The following is a 17,641-nucleotide window of genomic DNA, read 5'->3' on the forward strand; positions in this document are numbered from 1 at the left end:
CCTACACGTATCCCATCACAAGGCATAGGTGCAAGCATCAGTGACAGATGAAGTACAGACAGCGGGTTGTTCATGTATTTCAGGGCCAGGACGCTGTTGTAGTCATGAAGCAGCTTTTGTGGAAGGTCAGTAAAGTAAGGACAATTAAGGGCACAAAAATGTTATTGTTTATTGTATTGTGATATTATTAATTAACTAATAAATGTACTAAACTGAAATGTTTAGTGTATGCCCCCCCGGAAAAAGGTGGATATAACTTATAAAAGTTGAAAATTGCTTAACTTATTTTTGATGAGTTAAAGCAATGTATGTTGTCATAACTTATTGCTCATATACTGTTTACAGTGTGGTTTCTACAACAACATTAAGCAGCAAAACATCGATAATAATACAAAATTAAAAAATTGATTGAACAGCAAATCAGCATATTAGAATGACTTCTGAAGAATATGATGCTGAAAATTCAGCTTTGCCATCATAGGAGTATTGTAATTGTAATTCACAATATTACAGGTTTATGTGTGTATGCTCATGATGTGTAAACATCTGCTCTTTAATTGCCCTTCTACGTAATATAACACAACAAGGGATACAGATGCATGAGAATGAGGTGGACTGATACGTTACTTTCTAAAGCCATCACATTAGCTTCTCCTCAGGTATCAAATCCTCGTGTCTGTGCCAAGTGTATGTCACCTGCCCATGCAGCAGAAAGCACTCTCATTGGCTGGACCGAGGGGAGACGGGGAGGCACAGGTTGTTAAAAGGAAGTGATCTGGATGCAGTTTTCTCTTAGAGAAGGGAACGGAGAGGCGGCATTGAAGTTCGACGACTAGGTAAGTATTAGCTGTATGTTTTTCTTCAGAAAATGTTGTTTATCAACTTCCGTTTAGTGTCTACTTCTGTCCTCTTTCTGTCCTGCTTCTGTCCTCAGCGCATTTAGCTGCTGTTTGTTTGCAGCTATTGGTACAATGCTCAATATTCTCCACCCGGTCCTCCTGCTGATGGCCTTGCTGGAGGTAACAACAGGGACTCAAGCATCACTACCCAAGACCACACAGTGGCCACGACTGAAACCCACTAAGAAGCCTCCGCCTCGAGATGATCCCCCACAGCCGCCCGCCCGCTTGGGGTCCCATTCGATCACTACCACTACAAGCCCCACCGCCATTGCCGTCACAGAGGAAGTCACAGACTCCATGATGGATGCGTACACTATTTCCCCCACAGACAGCACCACTTACTCCAGTGATGCTTATTCTGCTGACTACCACACGGAGGCCATGGTTCCTCCTGGAGTGGGCCCTGGGAACTACACGTTGGACTACAACGAGTGCTTTTTCAACTTCTGTGAGTGCTGTCCACCAGAGAGAGGTCCTCCAGGACCGGTAGGAGAAAAGGGATTGCCGGGTAAGAAGACGAGTTGTAATTGCCAGTTGATCTGAATCAAATTCTGAATTAAACTTCACACTTTATTTATAATCTTGCAAGGCATTCCAGGAGAAAAGGGGGAGATGGGACCTCATGGACTTCCAGGTCAAGATGGACTCACTGGTGGTCCAGGGTCACATGGAGAAAAAGGTCTGTATGGTAATGTCATGTGCTTGTGTTCAACTTAAGTATGAGCATGAGATGATCAAAAGAGTTCAGTGAACAAGATGTAAATGTTGAGTAATTTACATTTTAGATACAATATTGGCAGTTACTTTGTCTGTTTTTTGAATGAACCAATGAACCATTGAGTTTGAGCGAGTTTGGCTGAGTGAACCATTCAATAGCTATGTTTCCATTCACCTATTGTATGCACATTTTGGGATATCGCATAAAAAATGCTGGATGGAAATGCCAACAATGGGAATACATTCTAAAAATGTGCATAAAAATCTAATGCTCTCATTTGAGTCGGATACATTTTTTATCCGATAAGAAAACATGTGCATAAACTACAATGGAAATTCCAAATAAATTCTTCGATGCACATCAAAAAAGACGTGACTTTTGGATGGGACGGCATAACTGGACCAAGCAGTGGACCGATCTTATTGCACATCAAAGTGGTTTGGTATAATTACCTCCCAGATCCACCTCTGAAAGCAAGATAACTTTACCATGTTAATTGAGTTTCGTCTGCGTGCTCTGAGGTGCACGTCATTTATTATATACAACAAATATCATATACAGTGGCTTCTCCTACTGCAGCAACTTCCATTTTTCTTATTGATATTCATCACCAGTTTATCAGGAAGTGACGATTTTGTTCTTGTCGACCCACTGGATGGAAACGGTGCTTTATTCGCAAATGATTTATTAGATATTCCAATTTTGCACATAAGTTAGATTCACAACTTTGGATGGAAACATAGCTAATGGCTCACTTGTTTGTTTCTGAATAAATTAGAGAATGCATCTGAAATCGCAAACAATTGCATACATTTAACAAGGAATTAAAGGGATGGTACACCCAAAAATGAAAATTACCTCACGATTTACTCACCCCAGTTATATAAAAAAATATCATGGCTCTTCCAAGCTTTATAATGGCAGTGAATGGCCGGATTTTGAAGTCCAAAAAAGTGCATCCATCCATCATAAAAGTGCTCCACATGGCGCCGGGGGTTAATAAAGACCTTCTGAAGCGAAGCGATGTGTTTGTGTAAGAAGATCCTATATTCATAACTTTATAAACTAAAATAAATAACTTCTGGCAGACGGCCTACGCAAGTCAACTTACGCCAAATAAGTACCATTGACACGATGTATGGTGTAGAATGTAGGAGTAGCGTAAGCTTTGACGCCTCTCGCGGTTCAAACAAATAGGGCAACAAACTCAAGCCCCTCTTCTCTTATATCAAAATCTTTTGGCATTTCTCTTCAAAATTTCACGTTTTAGACTTTGTGAGCGGTGTTTTGTTTTGCTCTATCCTCTGCATGTCCGCATTCGTCAATACATCATGCGTCAGGTCAAGGGTCACTCTTTGGTGTGGTCATCTGGTGGAAGCTAGTTATTTTAGTTAATAAAGTTTGGATATTTTTCTTACACAAAGCCATCGCTTCGCTTCAGAAGGCCTTTATTAACCCCCTGGAGCCATGTGGATATCTTTTATGATGGATGGATGCACTTGTTTGGACTTCACTCCCATTATAAAGGTTGGAAAAGCAACGACATTTAAAAAAAATAACCTGATTGTATTCGTCTGTGCAGCTGGACTGTTATTTCAGCACTCTATAGACGTTGCTTGACCAATCAAATTCAAGGACTGGAAATAACTGTTGTATGAAAGATAGTAGAAGTTATAATAGTAAGTTTTACATTTAAGATTCCATATAAAGGAGTCAAAAGGATTTTAGGCAAATACTGTTTATACCATCATTTTTTTTCACATCTTCCATTTATGGTAGTTAGTCTATCCAAAGTTATAAACAAAGGATTAGGGACATCATCGGTTGATTGTGTATACATATATCAATGTTTTGCAAAGAGGACAAACATTTGAGAAGACCTTGACCTTAGCTTAGGAGAATTACATGGAGTTTGTGTGTATTTTCAAGGCTATCTCCATATTAGAAAAAACAATTGCCACACCTCAAACAAACTGTTCCCTTTCTTGTAGTGCTGCATGCTCACACAAGTTGGCAAAACCTACAATTTGAATTAAAACTGGTAATGCTAGTTCCTTGAGATTGCACAAAAGATCATCTGCAAAATTATGTGCCTAGAGCTCACTATCTCCGATTCTTCTCTCTTTCTAGCAAGAGCAAGCTGGAGTAACCACTGAAGTTAATAAAAAATACACCAGAGTTCAGTGGTTTTGTTCTCTTGTGAACCTTTGTGTATTCTTAAGGATTGAGATCTATTTTGATTAACTGTGTCTGCAAAGAGTAGACGTGCAAATCAGTTGTAGACAGATGTCCTTTCCTCCTTCAGGAGAGAAAGGTGATCCTGGAGTGAGTGGGCTATCTGGGATTCCCGGTGTTACTGGGAAACAAGGAGAGAAAGGTACATTCATTGTGACAAAAGCTCTAACCCGTTTGATGCACTTTGTTTTGCTTGCAGTGTTGATTTATGGACTGTTCTCAAGAAACGGTGCTACGATTTACTCCTACTACTATTAGTACTACAACTTAAAATAAAAAAAGGATATTTTTTTTAAATCCAAAAATGTGTCTTTTTCCCCCACACATTGTTCAACCCTGTTATGCTTTTAAAAAAAGTAACAAAAAAAAGTTTGATAAATATCTATTAGTATTTTGAAGGCTGTAACTATTTAGGAAATAGTTCAACTGTTTATATTATGTAGAATGAATACATGCACTGTAAAAAATCAGGTCTCCAATTGAAAATTTTCTAGTGGCTGAGCACATCTACATTTTTTAGTTGGCCAAATTGAATTTCTGTGAATTAAATTGCATCAAATCACAGAAATTACATTTGGCCAACTGAAAAATGTAGATGTGATCAGTCACTAGAAAAGTTTCAATTGGAGACCTGAATTTTTTTTCTAAAATGCTTTATGCAGTTTTTTTGTTGAAAATCTACAATTTGTCTCTGTCTCTCACTTTCGGTTCCACCCTGTTGTGATATTATATTTTCTTTTTAAAATACTGGTATTTAAAATATTTTTTATATATATTCAAGGGAGTGACATCATTGAAACCACATGGTTTTAACAGATATAGGTTTCTTTTACATTACATTTACATTGACCGTATCAAGCTCAATATTTCGACATGTCATGGCAAAGCCCTACTAAGGGTGATGGTGATCTTTTTAAATTATTATTATTTTTAAAATGTTTAATTTCTTACAAGGCACACTGAAACGTAGCAGTACTATCAGAATAGGAATTGAACTGTGACGGGGTTGAAATAATAAAGAGCTTTAGGGTTAGAAGTAATATCTAACTACTGGTTATTTATTATATCAAATTCTTTTGGACATCATAGTCCTTTTGACCACACCTTTCTAACGGATATAGGTTTGTTTTACGGTCTTTATAAGCATTTCATTTCATTACATTGACCTTGACTTTATCAAGCTTGATACTTCAACTCTGTTATGGTGAAGCCCTAATATGGGTGATGATCCTTTCTTAATAAGGATACACCAAAACGGGGTGATACTATCTTATCCAAATATATTATGATCTGGGAAAATTAAAATGTGTTCACCAGTAGCCTTTTCAAACAGTTAATCTGCAACAGTTTCCTTAGAAAGGACCTTAAATTTCGAAATCTAGTCTATGTTAATGTGTGCAGGTGAAATGGGCCTCAAAGGAGACAAAGGAGATACCGGTTTACTCGGGCTGAAAGGAGACCCGGGGGACAGGGGAGAGCCCGGCTGGAACGGAACAAAGGGAGAAGCGGGTGAGCCTGGCATACGAGGACTGACTGGCCCCCCTGGACCAGATGGCATCAAGGGGGAGAAGGGTGACAAAGGAGACTGTCCATTTGGAGAGAAAGGGCAGAAAGGCAGTATGGGGGAGCAAGGGCCTCAAGGGCCAAAAGGAGACATGGGCGTGCCAGGTCTGAATGGCACGGATGGGCTTCCTGGGGCTACGGGGCTGAAGGGAGACCCAGGACCCCCAGGTAAGCAGGGAGAGCCTGGTCCTTCAGGACCCCATGGACTACCAGGGCAGAGGGGGATGCCAGGGATGAAAGGCACACGAGGCCTAAAGGGAGCACGAGGTGTTAGGGGATTCAAGGGCCTTAAAGGCGAACCTGCCGTTCAGAAGCGTTCAGCCTTTAGCGTTGGTCTTTTTCCTAGCCGATCATTCCCGCCACCTGGCCTGCCTATCAAGTTCGACAAAGTCATTTACAATGAGGAGGGTCACTGGGACCCCCACGGCAGTAGGTTCAACTGCACTCATGGGGGAGTTTATGTCTTTTCCTACTACATAACCGTGCGTAATCGCCCCCTGCGAGCAGCCCTGGTGGTGAACGGCGTCCGGAAACTGCGAACTCGTGACTCCCTTTATGGCCAGGACATTGACCAGGCTTCCAACATGGCAGTGCTTCGTCTCTCATCTGGAGACCAGGTATGGCTGGAGACTCTGCGAGACTGGAACGGTGTTTATTCCAGCAGCGAGGATGACAGCACGTTCTCTGGATTCCTGCTCTATGCTGATGCCACCAAGGACTGATGGCCAGGAATCGCACTGACCTCTGGACGAACCATTTTAGACCTAGACTTTGTTTTGTAGGGGTGAATTGGAAGCCACCTATATTACTAAAATACTTGAGCCCTGAACTTAGATTTGTCTACTAACAGTAATTGTACAGCTACTAATTATTAAGCTACCTGTTTCATCGCCACAACAATTGTTGCTGGATTGTGTTTATTTTTTTAATAAGCTGATGATTTGTGGCAGCTATTTGTTTAGCTCTTAACATATTTATACGGATAAACTGGCAGCTTATGCAATAAAGTAAATAATGCTTTATTTTGGTCTTGCTTTCTTACCTAAAGTTCACACTATGCTGTGACTTTTAAAACATTTTTAATGTTATTTTTTTTTAAATAAATGCAAATGTTAGTTTTGTTGATAGTGATTCATTTAAAAAAAAAAAAAAAACTTTTAACCACTGTTCATTTTCCAAGGATTTTTAATTTTTTGTAATTGCATTAAAGCACATCCATTTATATCCTATAATTAATCTGACCAATGATGGCCTATAATATATATATATATATATATATATATATATATATATATATATATATATATATATATATATATATATATATATATATATATATATATATATATATATGTATATATACACATTTTATAGTTAAATTATAATTATTGTTAATAATGCAGAAGATATAAGAACAAATGCTCCGCTAAATGACAAATGCAGTCACTTTAGAACTGTTTTTGTCCTGTGTATTATTATTGTAATTGAAACAGGAAGTTAGGACTGGACATATCATGATACATTAAATATACATTAAAGAATTTATTATAAAATAAATAAATATCAAACACGCTTGACATCACAGCCATGAATTATGATTTAATACTTGTTTGTTGGTCGCAGGATGTATTAGGGGGAGGGATATTCTCATTATAGGAATGATTTGATTGGATAAAAATCATGTAGTGCATGATGAGTCATCATTATTCTTGGTCTATTTTCCCATCTATCTATCTATCCATCTATCTATCCATCTATCCATCTATCTATCCATCCATCCATCCATCCATCCATCCATCCATCCATCCATCCATCCATCCATCCATCCATCCATCCATCCATCCATCCATCCATCCATCCATCCATCCATCCATCCATCCATCCATCCATCCATCCATCCATCCATCCATCCATCCATCCATCCATCCATCCATCCATCCATCCATCCATCCATCTATCTATCTATCTATCTATCTATCTATCTATCTATCTATCTATCTATCTATCTATCTATCTATCTATCTATCTATCTATCTATCTATCATCTATCTATCATAACAAAGCTCTAATTTTGATTTCATTACCCTTTAAATAATTGTTTGGTTAACCTGTTTGAATACAGGAAACAATGAACAATGACTGAGCAATGAACTGGCAACAAAACATGCAAAATATTCAGGCGGTAGTTTACACACCATCGATCATAAAAACCACAAATATATTTATCAAGGCGAACTGCCTCAAAAAAAGACAGGATATAACCAGCAATGACAAGCTGAATCAACAAAGAGAACTGTGATCAGTGTTAAAGGGATAGTTCACACAAAAATAAAAATTTTGTCATCACTTAGTCACCCTCATATAACTCCAAACCTGTAATGAGTTTCTTCCTACTGTTGAACACAAAAGAAGATATTTTAAAGTATACCAGACATTTGACGGTATGATATGACCCAGAGTATTTTTTTCTTACTACGGAAGTCAATGGCTACCGTCAACTGTCTACCAACACACTTTAAAATATCTTCTTTTGTGTTCAACAGAACAAAGACATTTTTGAGTGAACTATCTCTTTAAGTAAGAGACTCACTGACAGAGATAGATGGACACCACCATGTAAAGTAGTTGCTTATCGCAACTGAAGTACAGGCTCAGAGATGACCACAGAACTGAATTCTGTGAATTCTGAATTCAGAACTGAAACTCAATTTACAGCATTATTTGCATTCTGCCCATTCAGAAGTCACATTTGTTCAAGGTCAAAGCTTAAAGACATAACTTGCTGTAGGACTAATTGAAAGTGGGTAACATGATTGGCATCTATCATGTGATTTCTTTCAACAGAATACATTACCCTACATTATTTCATTCAGTTAGGTGTTTTTGCTACACCAGTTGAAGTAACCTAGTTAGTTGAATCTTAACTAGGTTTAGAGTTGACAAAACCAAACAAATCCAACCTTGCATCTGAAAGTGTGACCTCTCTAACGAACAGCCAATCACAAGAAACCTGAAGATCGTCCGTTTGAAATATCATGAATTTAAACATTTACAAGGCAGGAAGAAACTGCTGCAGCCACTAATGTTTGAGAACGCAGCTGAAAGAAATGATGACTGTATGAATGCAAGTGAATCACAACTGAATTTAATGGATTTATATAGGTTCACAGAGTTTAAAAGAAAACATGCAAATTAGTGATTTTAAAATCTTTATTTATTCCAGTGTACATGAAATAAAAGTAATAATTTGCTGCAAAAGCTCTCTAAAAGGCTTTTATTGTGACCTGGAGCAAGAGATACAGAGGAAGTGGATTTATTGCATTAAAGGGGTGATGAATTGAGAAATCAACTTTCCCTTGAGCCTTTGATATATAAAAGTTCATTGTGATATAAGAATATCCTGAAAGTTTCAGAGCTGAAAACGTCCGCTTTTAATGACACCAGGCCCAGAAATCGAGAGATATCAGAATATGTCGACCACTGACGTCACAGAATGCAGAAGCGACACCTCAAGCCCGCCCACCGACTCGTGGAGCTAAACGGGTCGCAGTTCCAGCTCACGTGCGTAAGACGTAGCACGTTTGTTCGCTTCATTTCACCGTAGAATCGATTGTAAACAAGATACAGGTCGAGACTGGATTTGCAGACATATTGAGATTAAAACACAATGCTGTGCCTTCTATATTGGATCCGACAGGAATGGGGCAACACACTTATGCGAGTAAAACATGTTTTTTATGTGTTAGTATTGATTACATACCTTAGCATGCTGTCACAGGCTGGAGAAGGTGTTATTGTTCATTCGTGATCAGACTCGGACTTATAACGCCAGTGCTCGCAAAGCCCAACGTCCCGGGGCTATGTGACGGGCTACCAAAAGGTATTACCGGCCTGCCAACAGGCTATCTTAAATAGTGAAATAACATTCCATTCTTGCGCGCACGTGTGTGTGTGTACGGTTCACAGTTATATTCACTGATCGGGCCAGCTAAGTAATAAAAAAATAACATTCTAATCAATCGCGGGTGGATGAGAGATGAATCATTGTGTAAGATATTTTGCGAGTCCTGTGAGCGTTTCCCCAGATGCTTTCAAAACAATTCCTACATGTACTGAGGGGAGCCGAAGCTCATTAAATATGCAAATCTTATCCAATCCTAGCCGTGGGCGTGTTATCTGGTGCGATAGCAGATACCAGATAACACGTCACAGCGTCTTACGTCAGCAGCGTCACTGTGGCGTCGTGAACGCGGATTCAAACAAAAGTGGAAGAGAAGACTATGCTTAATAAAGTCTTAGTTTTTGTTATTTTTGGACCAAAATGTATTGTTGACGCTTCAAAAGAGTCTAACTAACCAAATGATGTCATGGACTACTTTGATGATGTTTTCATTACCTTTCTGGACGTGGACAGCAAAGTGTTCATACACTTACATTCAAAGGACTGAAAGCCCTCGGACTAAATCTAAAATATCTTAAACTGTGTTCCGAGGATGAACGGAGGTCTTACGGGTGTGGAACAACATTGGGGTGAGTCATTAATGGAAGAAATTTCATTTTTGGGTGAACTAACCCTTTAATGTTTGATGATTGAGTTAACTTACATGTGCGTAAGCAAGTCTTATATCGCTCGTTTCGGCTTCTTGACCTGTGTTTTGAGATTCTGTACTCTTTCAGAAGACGCATAATAGCGCCCCCTACCGTAAAATCCCTTCAATGGCAGGGAAAGAGTTAAACAGATAGTTCACCCAAAAAATGAAAATTAGCCCACTATTTACTCACCCTCAAGTCATCCTAGGTATATATGACATTCTTCTTTCAGACGAAAATAATCAAAAAGAACAAAGAGTTATATTAAAAAAAATTCTGGTTCTTCCAAACTTTATAATGGCAGTAATAGTTGCTCTGTTTTTGAAGTCCATAAAAACTGCATCTGTCCGTCAATTAACGTGCTCCACGCAGCTCTGGGGTGTTAATAAAGGCCTTCTGAAGCGAATCGATGCGTTTGTGTAAGAAAAATATCCATAATTAAACATTTGCTTCATTTTTTTCTATGGCTCAGCATCAGCTGTCCCCGCACCATCACTTCCGGCGAATAAGGTCAAAATACATGCAAAATACCGGCGCGATCATAGATATATACATAGATAACTCATTTGTGCCTGCGAATCGGTCGAATGAGGCACCTACGTATGTATCTCTTTGATCACGGCAGTATTTTGACCTTATTCGCGGGAAATTATGGCGCTGGGAATACTAGATGACATTGGTCTGATAAGAGGTAAAAAAAATAACAAATACAGTTCGGTTTCTCACAGAAGAGAATAAGCTAGTTCTCGCGACAACCAAGTTTAGTTTTACTCTATCCTCTCCACGTTCATAACCTGAACTTACGCTATGCATGCGTCATACGTTGGAACGTCTGCCAATTACATCCATCCACATTGCCGCTGAAAAAGCTTTAGGCTGCAACCTGTCTGGGAGTTGCCACAATTGCAAGCGATAAAAAGGAGCATCAGTGCTGGAAACTAGAAAAGTAATCAGTTACTTTAATAATTACTTATTATATTTTAAATAGGGTAACTTGTAATCTGTAACCTATTACATTTCAAAAGTAACCTTCCCAAAACTGACTCAGGTGAATGAATGAACAAAATAAAGTGAGAATTGATTTTTCTTTTGTTCAAGCAGGAAATATTTTAATTTCTAATGACAAAAATATGAAATAAATGAAATGAAATATGAAAATGACTTTCGAAAGGTTTATTAAACCAATGCAAATAACATTGTAATCACATTTGTATTATAAAACTTAAAAACTATTATTTTAGAAAAAATTAAAGTGCAGAACAAAGCAGAACCTGCAAATTTTGGTTTTAAATAACTAAATTCGTTTATAAATGTACATACTTTTAAATTACTTATTTGAAAAAGAAAACTGTAAACATTCATAGAGAACAGAGAGAACTGTAAAGTGCAGAGGAGTAAACTACAGTTCAGCGGACAGCAGTGTTATTCTGGGTTCCTCTGAGATGATTGGCTACGGTCAGGGTCGTTGAGACGTAGGATGCGGATCAATTTATTTACCGGAAGAGAACTGGGAAAAGGGAAGCAGAAAAATACGTAATTAATTGTAAGAATAAGGCAATAACACAATCATGTCTTGAATGTCTTCTAAGCTAACTTCAGTTTTACATGAACACACCTCATGCTCTGTGGCGTGAGGAAAACAAACTGTCTGTGGCGCTGGCTGGCAGCGATCTTCAACATCATATCCATGGAGATTCTCCGGTTCACCATGTCCTGAAAGAACACACACAATAGATTTGACACCATGACTCCAGTCACCTGATTCTCATCAGTAACCATGACACATGTCTTTTTGTATTCACACAATGCTCTTTAGACTTTTAAATGTAATATCTTTTTAAGCATGACATTAATTCGACACATTATTGGGTACTTGACATATCAAGCAGTGACAGCAGTGTCCTTCAGTGTGATTAAATTTTTTTAGTGCCGCTTTTTTGAATATTCCCTTTCGTGCAGTGTGCAATACAGCTGTGTGTGAATGTAAAAGGTCTGCAAAGTTTTAAAGATTAAAGTGGACAACAAATAAACGTATTGTCTCTTAAAAGAGAATCGATTCTGAACTGCCTGAAACGAGTCATCAGTATTTCCAGTCTCACTTGCTGTTACAAACCCAAGTAAGAAATTTGCATAATGGCAGTCTATGGTCTTCATTGGCTGCCCACAAACGTCTACTTTGACCCATCTTCAAATACTCAAACGCTGTAGTTGTAGATGAGGCCTAAAAGATTTGGTTTGCTCTGTTTGTCGAGAAGACCCTGTTTTCAGCACTGCAAATCATCCACTTTGCATGCCCTTCAAAAGGATGAGGACGTGCACTGGAATAGATACAGTAAAACCGACACCATCGTTACTGTTCATATCACTGTATCAAGTGCTGGGGAAGCTCCAGAGCTGAAATTCAGATATGGTAATAGGCATGAACGCTTGGTTTCTGGCATGAGCTCTAAGCGGTCGACCAATCACAGCAGACTGGGCCATCTGACTCATCAGAGCAGAGTACGCTCTTGGTAAGGAGGGGTTTAGAAAGACTGAATCTTCGAACAAACAATTTCAGACTCTGATGAATGCATGTAACCCTGGATACATGTAACCATGTTGTAGGAGACTTCCAAAACCAAATTAGGAACCTTTAAAATAGCATAATAGGGGCACTTTAATCCCCCCCAAAATTTTCTACTTGTATAATTTATATTAGGGATGCACGATATTGGATTTTTGCCGATATCCAGATATTTTTCAACTCATTTAGGCCGATACGTTAATTTTTTCCCTTAGTTTGGAAACAGCACCATTTTGAGCAAAAATTTTTTTTTCATTCTGGTTTCAGATTTCTGAGGTCTCCTTACTAAAAGGGACACTTGTTAAAGATTAATACATGTTAATAAAGTTATTTTTATATTAAGAGTATATTAAAAGCTCTGAAAATAACAATAATAAAGCCAGTAATTTTTCACCCCAGACAGATGCAGTTGTAACAAAAATATTTTAAAAAGTGGGGGTGGCATGGCATCAGTTTATGCTGTCTTTAGCTTCAAATAAAAAATTCTACAATTATTTTAGAGCTCCTTGGATAATTTTTCATCATCCATTTCATAAGATTTTATTACAGATTAATAAAATGTAAATATAAGTATTTAATTTACAAGTGTAATGATTGTGATTTATGACATCATTACTGCTTTATTTATTCAGAAAAAGTAACTTCAAGTTATTTGTGTATTATGCTTTTCATTTTATTACTATAACAACCGCACCCCCACTAAATATTTATAAAATTCTAAAGGAAGGGCACTAGGACCTAGAGGAGCTTCTGCTACTGTGGAGGCTGCTGCGCGAGCTAGAGAGTGGGAAGATGCGATTGGGCTTGTTTTGGGCAAGTTTTGTTGTGAAAACCTGTAGTGTTGACGGTCACGTCCTTCTGAACGCGCATTCACAAATTCAAGGCAGCATTTCAAAACTTTCAATATAAATCACCATACATGCAATGTATTTGATTGTTGACATACAAGTTCACTTCAAGAATGACCACATTGCGGACATGATCTTATCACTATAGCACTCCTTGCACACGTGACTTATTGTAGGCGCATATCAACACGTTATCATATCTGCAAGGCATATCGCCATAATTTTTTTATACTGGCCGATGCCGATTTTTATATTTTAAGCGTTTATCGGACGGTTACAATGTCGTACTGATAATATTGTGCATCCCTAATTTATATGTTACACACTTTACAGCCACCTATTAAACTACATACAATTTTTGTACTTGTAAAAATTAATTTATTAACATTGGTTGAGCATTTAAATGATTACAAAAAGGCTAAACGGTAAAAAAATTGTGACCAGCACCTACCATATACACTGAAAATGTATAAACCTTATTAAATTTAATGATCAAATATGACCTAAATCCATGAGAATTTGTTTTTTTTTTCTTCAAAATATACTTGTTTAGGTGACGAAAAAAGGATTGAAGAAATGCCAAAATGTATTTAAACTACCATTCAAATGTTTGGGTTTGGTAAGGTTTTTGAAAGAATTCTCTTATGCTCATTAAGGCTGCATTTATTTGATCAAAAATACAGTAAAACAATAGTAATTTCAAATATTATTTCAATTGAAAATAATTGATTTCTATTTTAATATATTTTATATATTAGTGCAATTTATTCCTGTGATGCAAAGTTGAATTTTCAGCTTCATTACTCCAGTCTTCAGAGTCACATAATCCTTCAGAAGACAATCCAATATGATGATTTGGTGCTTATTTTTATTATTATTATCATCAATGTTTAATTTTTGTTTTTACCATGTATACGTCAAATTCATCCAAGGCCCGGAATGGAGCTTCAGCTATGGCCCACAGTGACAGGACGAAGCACACGGTAGAAAACGACCGCTCTCCTCCAGACAGAGAACGCATGTCACCCAGAGCGGCCTTACCACCAACTCCTGGCTGGACCTGAGGAAGAAACCGATGGCGATCATCAGGGAAAAATAACTGACCCCAAAGACACTATGAGAACACATGAGAACAACAACATCCATGATGTTATCATCATGCAAAGTCTTACTGAAATGAAGAGAGTCTCATTCTTGTGGTCAAAGGTCATCTTTCCTACGTACCCTCTCTGAGACAGCATGGAGTCAAAGTAGTACTTACAGCGTACAGACAGATACCTGGAAACACAACACACAACATCCTCATTAAAATGCACAAGCCCTTTGATATGTCCCACTGCAACTTGCTGTTTTAATAGGAAAAACGTGTAAATGAGAAATGTTCACTTGATGATGGTTAATCTTAAAGGGTAACTAAACCCCTGCTCAGAGCTTAACTCCACCCACTGGCAATTTTCAAAAAATGCTGGAAAAGTGGGCAGAGCCCGGCGGACACAGAGGGGATGAACCGAGGGCGGGGCTGAGCGGAGGGCGTGCACCTGAGACCCGCAGTGACGGATTGACTGACAGCTGTCAGACTCGCGAGTCGCAAAGATGGAGAATGACTGGAGTGACGCCAGCTTTGCAACAGAGCGGTCATTCTCCTACCTTCACCTGAAGTGGAGGAGGGTGGATTGTCTGTAGACATAAACCCGGAGCCTTATCAATGCGAGCCGCTGTTCAAACTGCGTTAACTCCCGATGCCGACGATGCTAGTGAAGCAGCCGCGCAAGAGAACTGACCTAATCTATCTGCGTCCGTGGCAACCACTTGCGTGTCAGGGTTTGAAAGCGCGTCTCAAGTATGAAAATTATCTGTACACATGACGGGCGGCAATAAAATCGCAAGAAAAGCCTGACGTGTACTGACAACTGCATTATTTAACCGTATTTCCTTCAATACAATGTTAAAGCAAGTGTCAAGTGAGTTTCATTCATAATGTTTCCACTTCATGTAATAGGACAGTTCATACTGGAGTGAAGCCATTCTCATCGTGTGATTGGGGGAAACATTTCTGAGGGCGTGGTGAGCTCGTGCCAGGGGCGCGGATAGTGAGCCGTTGGAGGTGCCATCCTACGTCACGATGTACCACAACGTCCAATAGGAAAATTCAACTGCAGTAGCCACCGTTCAACCTTAAGAGGGCAGCACTTTGGCGGTTTTACACCATATTTTATAGAATTAAAACACTTTATACTCAAATGTCAAAACATTTACTCGAATCAATGAACATCATTAATAAAGCCCCAGTATTACAGATCATTAACTAAAAAAAGTTGGTTTAGGGTTTAGTTACCCTTTAAAATCACATGCATGCCAAACCATGTCGCCTGGTCTATATAGATCACGGGATCAACGACAATCCGTTTAACCCCTACAAATCAGGCAGTAATGAAGACAAGAGTGAAACTTACATTCTCATTTCAGTGTAGACAACGTGTCTACTGTTCATGATCTTGGATAACTGGTTGACGAAAGCCTCCAGTCCCTTTACCTGTCGGGCTATGTTATTGAAGTTTTCCTTCGCTTCATGGTACTGCCTAGAAGTTTCAATGACCACAACTTCAGCATTATAACATCATAACAAATAAACCTCACATGCATGTAGACGCACTTTACAAATATGCATGCAAAATAAAAAAGTACTGAGGCAGCAGCATAGTACATTTTCAGATAATACCATGGAAATCTGAACGATTACCATACTCATATACCATCTTATTTGGACATGGGTAGAATTATTTGATGTGTAAATTAATATGTTTGAGAAAAAAAGTTTCATATTAGGATTAGTTCATTTTAAGATTTGCGAGGAAATGTGTTTAAATGTTCTGCAAATAATGTCACAATGCAACAGATCTTAACGGTTTTACAAATTCTGTTTTCTTCACGTCTAATATGATTTCTTCTTTCTTTCTTTTGATTATAAGGTGAAAATATCCTCCGGTCACATTCTTTTGACAGGTTTTGTTAGAATTGCCTGGGGACTGTGCATGTTTACCTGACGATAGTGTCTCTGTGTCCTTGTTGGTCCTGTTGTGTGTTAATCTTGTGTCTGAGGCGGCTGATTTCACTGTCCAAACTCTTAGCCGTTCTCCTCACATCCAAACGCTCGGGGCAGATTTCTGAGGCTTTTGCTATAGAAGCCTGTCGGAAAAACGGATTCAGTCAAACGCTAATCTTTTCATATCTAAAGAATCAGTGCAAGATATCAATGTTTGGTCACCTGTAACTCCTGCTCCTTCACATTCAGGTTCCTCTTTAGTGTCTCTATCATTCCCACATGGGTTTTGCGTTTGTCTTCATAGTGTCTTTTGTGGTGTTTACTCTTCGCCACGTCCTGATCACTGCTGCTCAGTTGCTCCTACACTCATCACAAAGGTTGGATACATTGATATTTAGGAAATACAAAAATTTCATTCAGAATTAAGTGTACTTGAAGATCATGATCCTTATTTTAAAGAGGACTTATTCTACTTTATGACATTTTCAACATTCCTTTGTGTGTAATGAGCATAAAAAGGTCTGCAAAGTTACAAAGTCACTCTAAAGGGAGTTATTCTCTGTATCAATAACTGCTTATGAACTCCCTGCAATGCCTCCATTGTAGTCTTGAGGTTTCCTCCAGGAGAAAACACGTCACAGCATTCCATTTAAATAATTCCCACCCAAGACATACACAAAAAAGGGGATGAAGCCTGGTTGAGTTGTGTTAGTCTTGTGTTGAAACTTGTGGTTATGGAAAGGGGCGTGATATTTCCAAAACACGCTCAAAGCAGTTGACCAAACACAAAACGGGCCTCGAAATGATTTTTTTTTACTTGGTAGCACTGGTGCTCTCAACTTCAAAAAGTTACGAGCACCAGCAAAAATGTAAGAGCACCACAACTAAATGCTTATATAATGTTTAAATGTGTGTCATGTGCAAGTAAATCGGTCATTTAATTGTAAGAATAAAAAGTAGAGTTGCTTATCTGGAAATTTTTTTTGTTTTGCAAGTATAGCCTAAATCATTCAGAAGCAATATTCTCAACAGTGTTCTATAAGTTCTATCATATTTAAGTCTGCATGCTTTTCACTGATGGCAGACTAATGCAGTTATTATTTATATATATATATATATATATATATATATATATATAGATATAGATATAGATATATATATATATATATATATATATAT

General features: G+C 38.2%; 2 protein-coding genes across 2 annotated transcripts in view; one reads left to right on the forward strand and one right to left on the reverse strand.

The window, feature by feature from the left end:
• Positions 1–971: 971 nt before the first annotated feature.
• On the forward strand, positions 972–6,140 carry otol1a (otolin 1a; the record flags this gene model as incomplete). Its single annotated transcript, XM_079818474.1, has 4 exons — positions 972–1,410; positions 1,492–1,581; positions 3,926–3,997; positions 5,257–6,140. The coding sequence occupies 4 exons, from the start codon at positions 972–974 to the stop codon at positions 6,138–6,140; spliced, it is 1,485 nt and encodes a 494-aa protein (XP_079674600.1).
• A 4,959-nt stretch (positions 6,141–11,099) lies between these two features.
• Positions 11,100–17,641, reverse strand: part of LOC307127259 (structural maintenance of chromosomes protein 6) — a 49,002-nt gene continuing 42,460 nt past the window's right edge. The window contains exons 21-27 of the mRNA XM_079818386.1: positions 16,685–16,822; positions 16,460–16,605; positions 15,873–15,998; positions 14,592–14,697; positions 14,327–14,479; positions 11,624–11,721; positions 11,100–11,515 (exon numbers count right to left, since the gene is read on the reverse strand). Of these exons, the coding sequence (XP_079674512.1) occupies positions 11,431–11,515; positions 11,624–11,721; positions 14,327–14,479; positions 14,592–14,697; positions 15,873–15,998; positions 16,460–16,605; positions 16,685–16,822 (852 nt within the window). The 3' untranslated portion in view covers positions 11,100–11,430. The remainder of the gene's footprint in view (positions 11,516–11,623; positions 11,722–14,326; positions 14,480–14,591; positions 14,698–15,872; positions 15,999–16,459; positions 16,606–16,684; positions 16,823–17,641) is intronic.

The sequence above is a fragment of the Gobio gobio genome (genome assembly GCF_949357685.1).
Source record: "Gobio gobio genome assembly, chromosome: 6".
NCBI lineage: Eukaryota > Metazoa > Chordata > Actinopteri > Cypriniformes > Gobionidae > Gobio > Gobio gobio.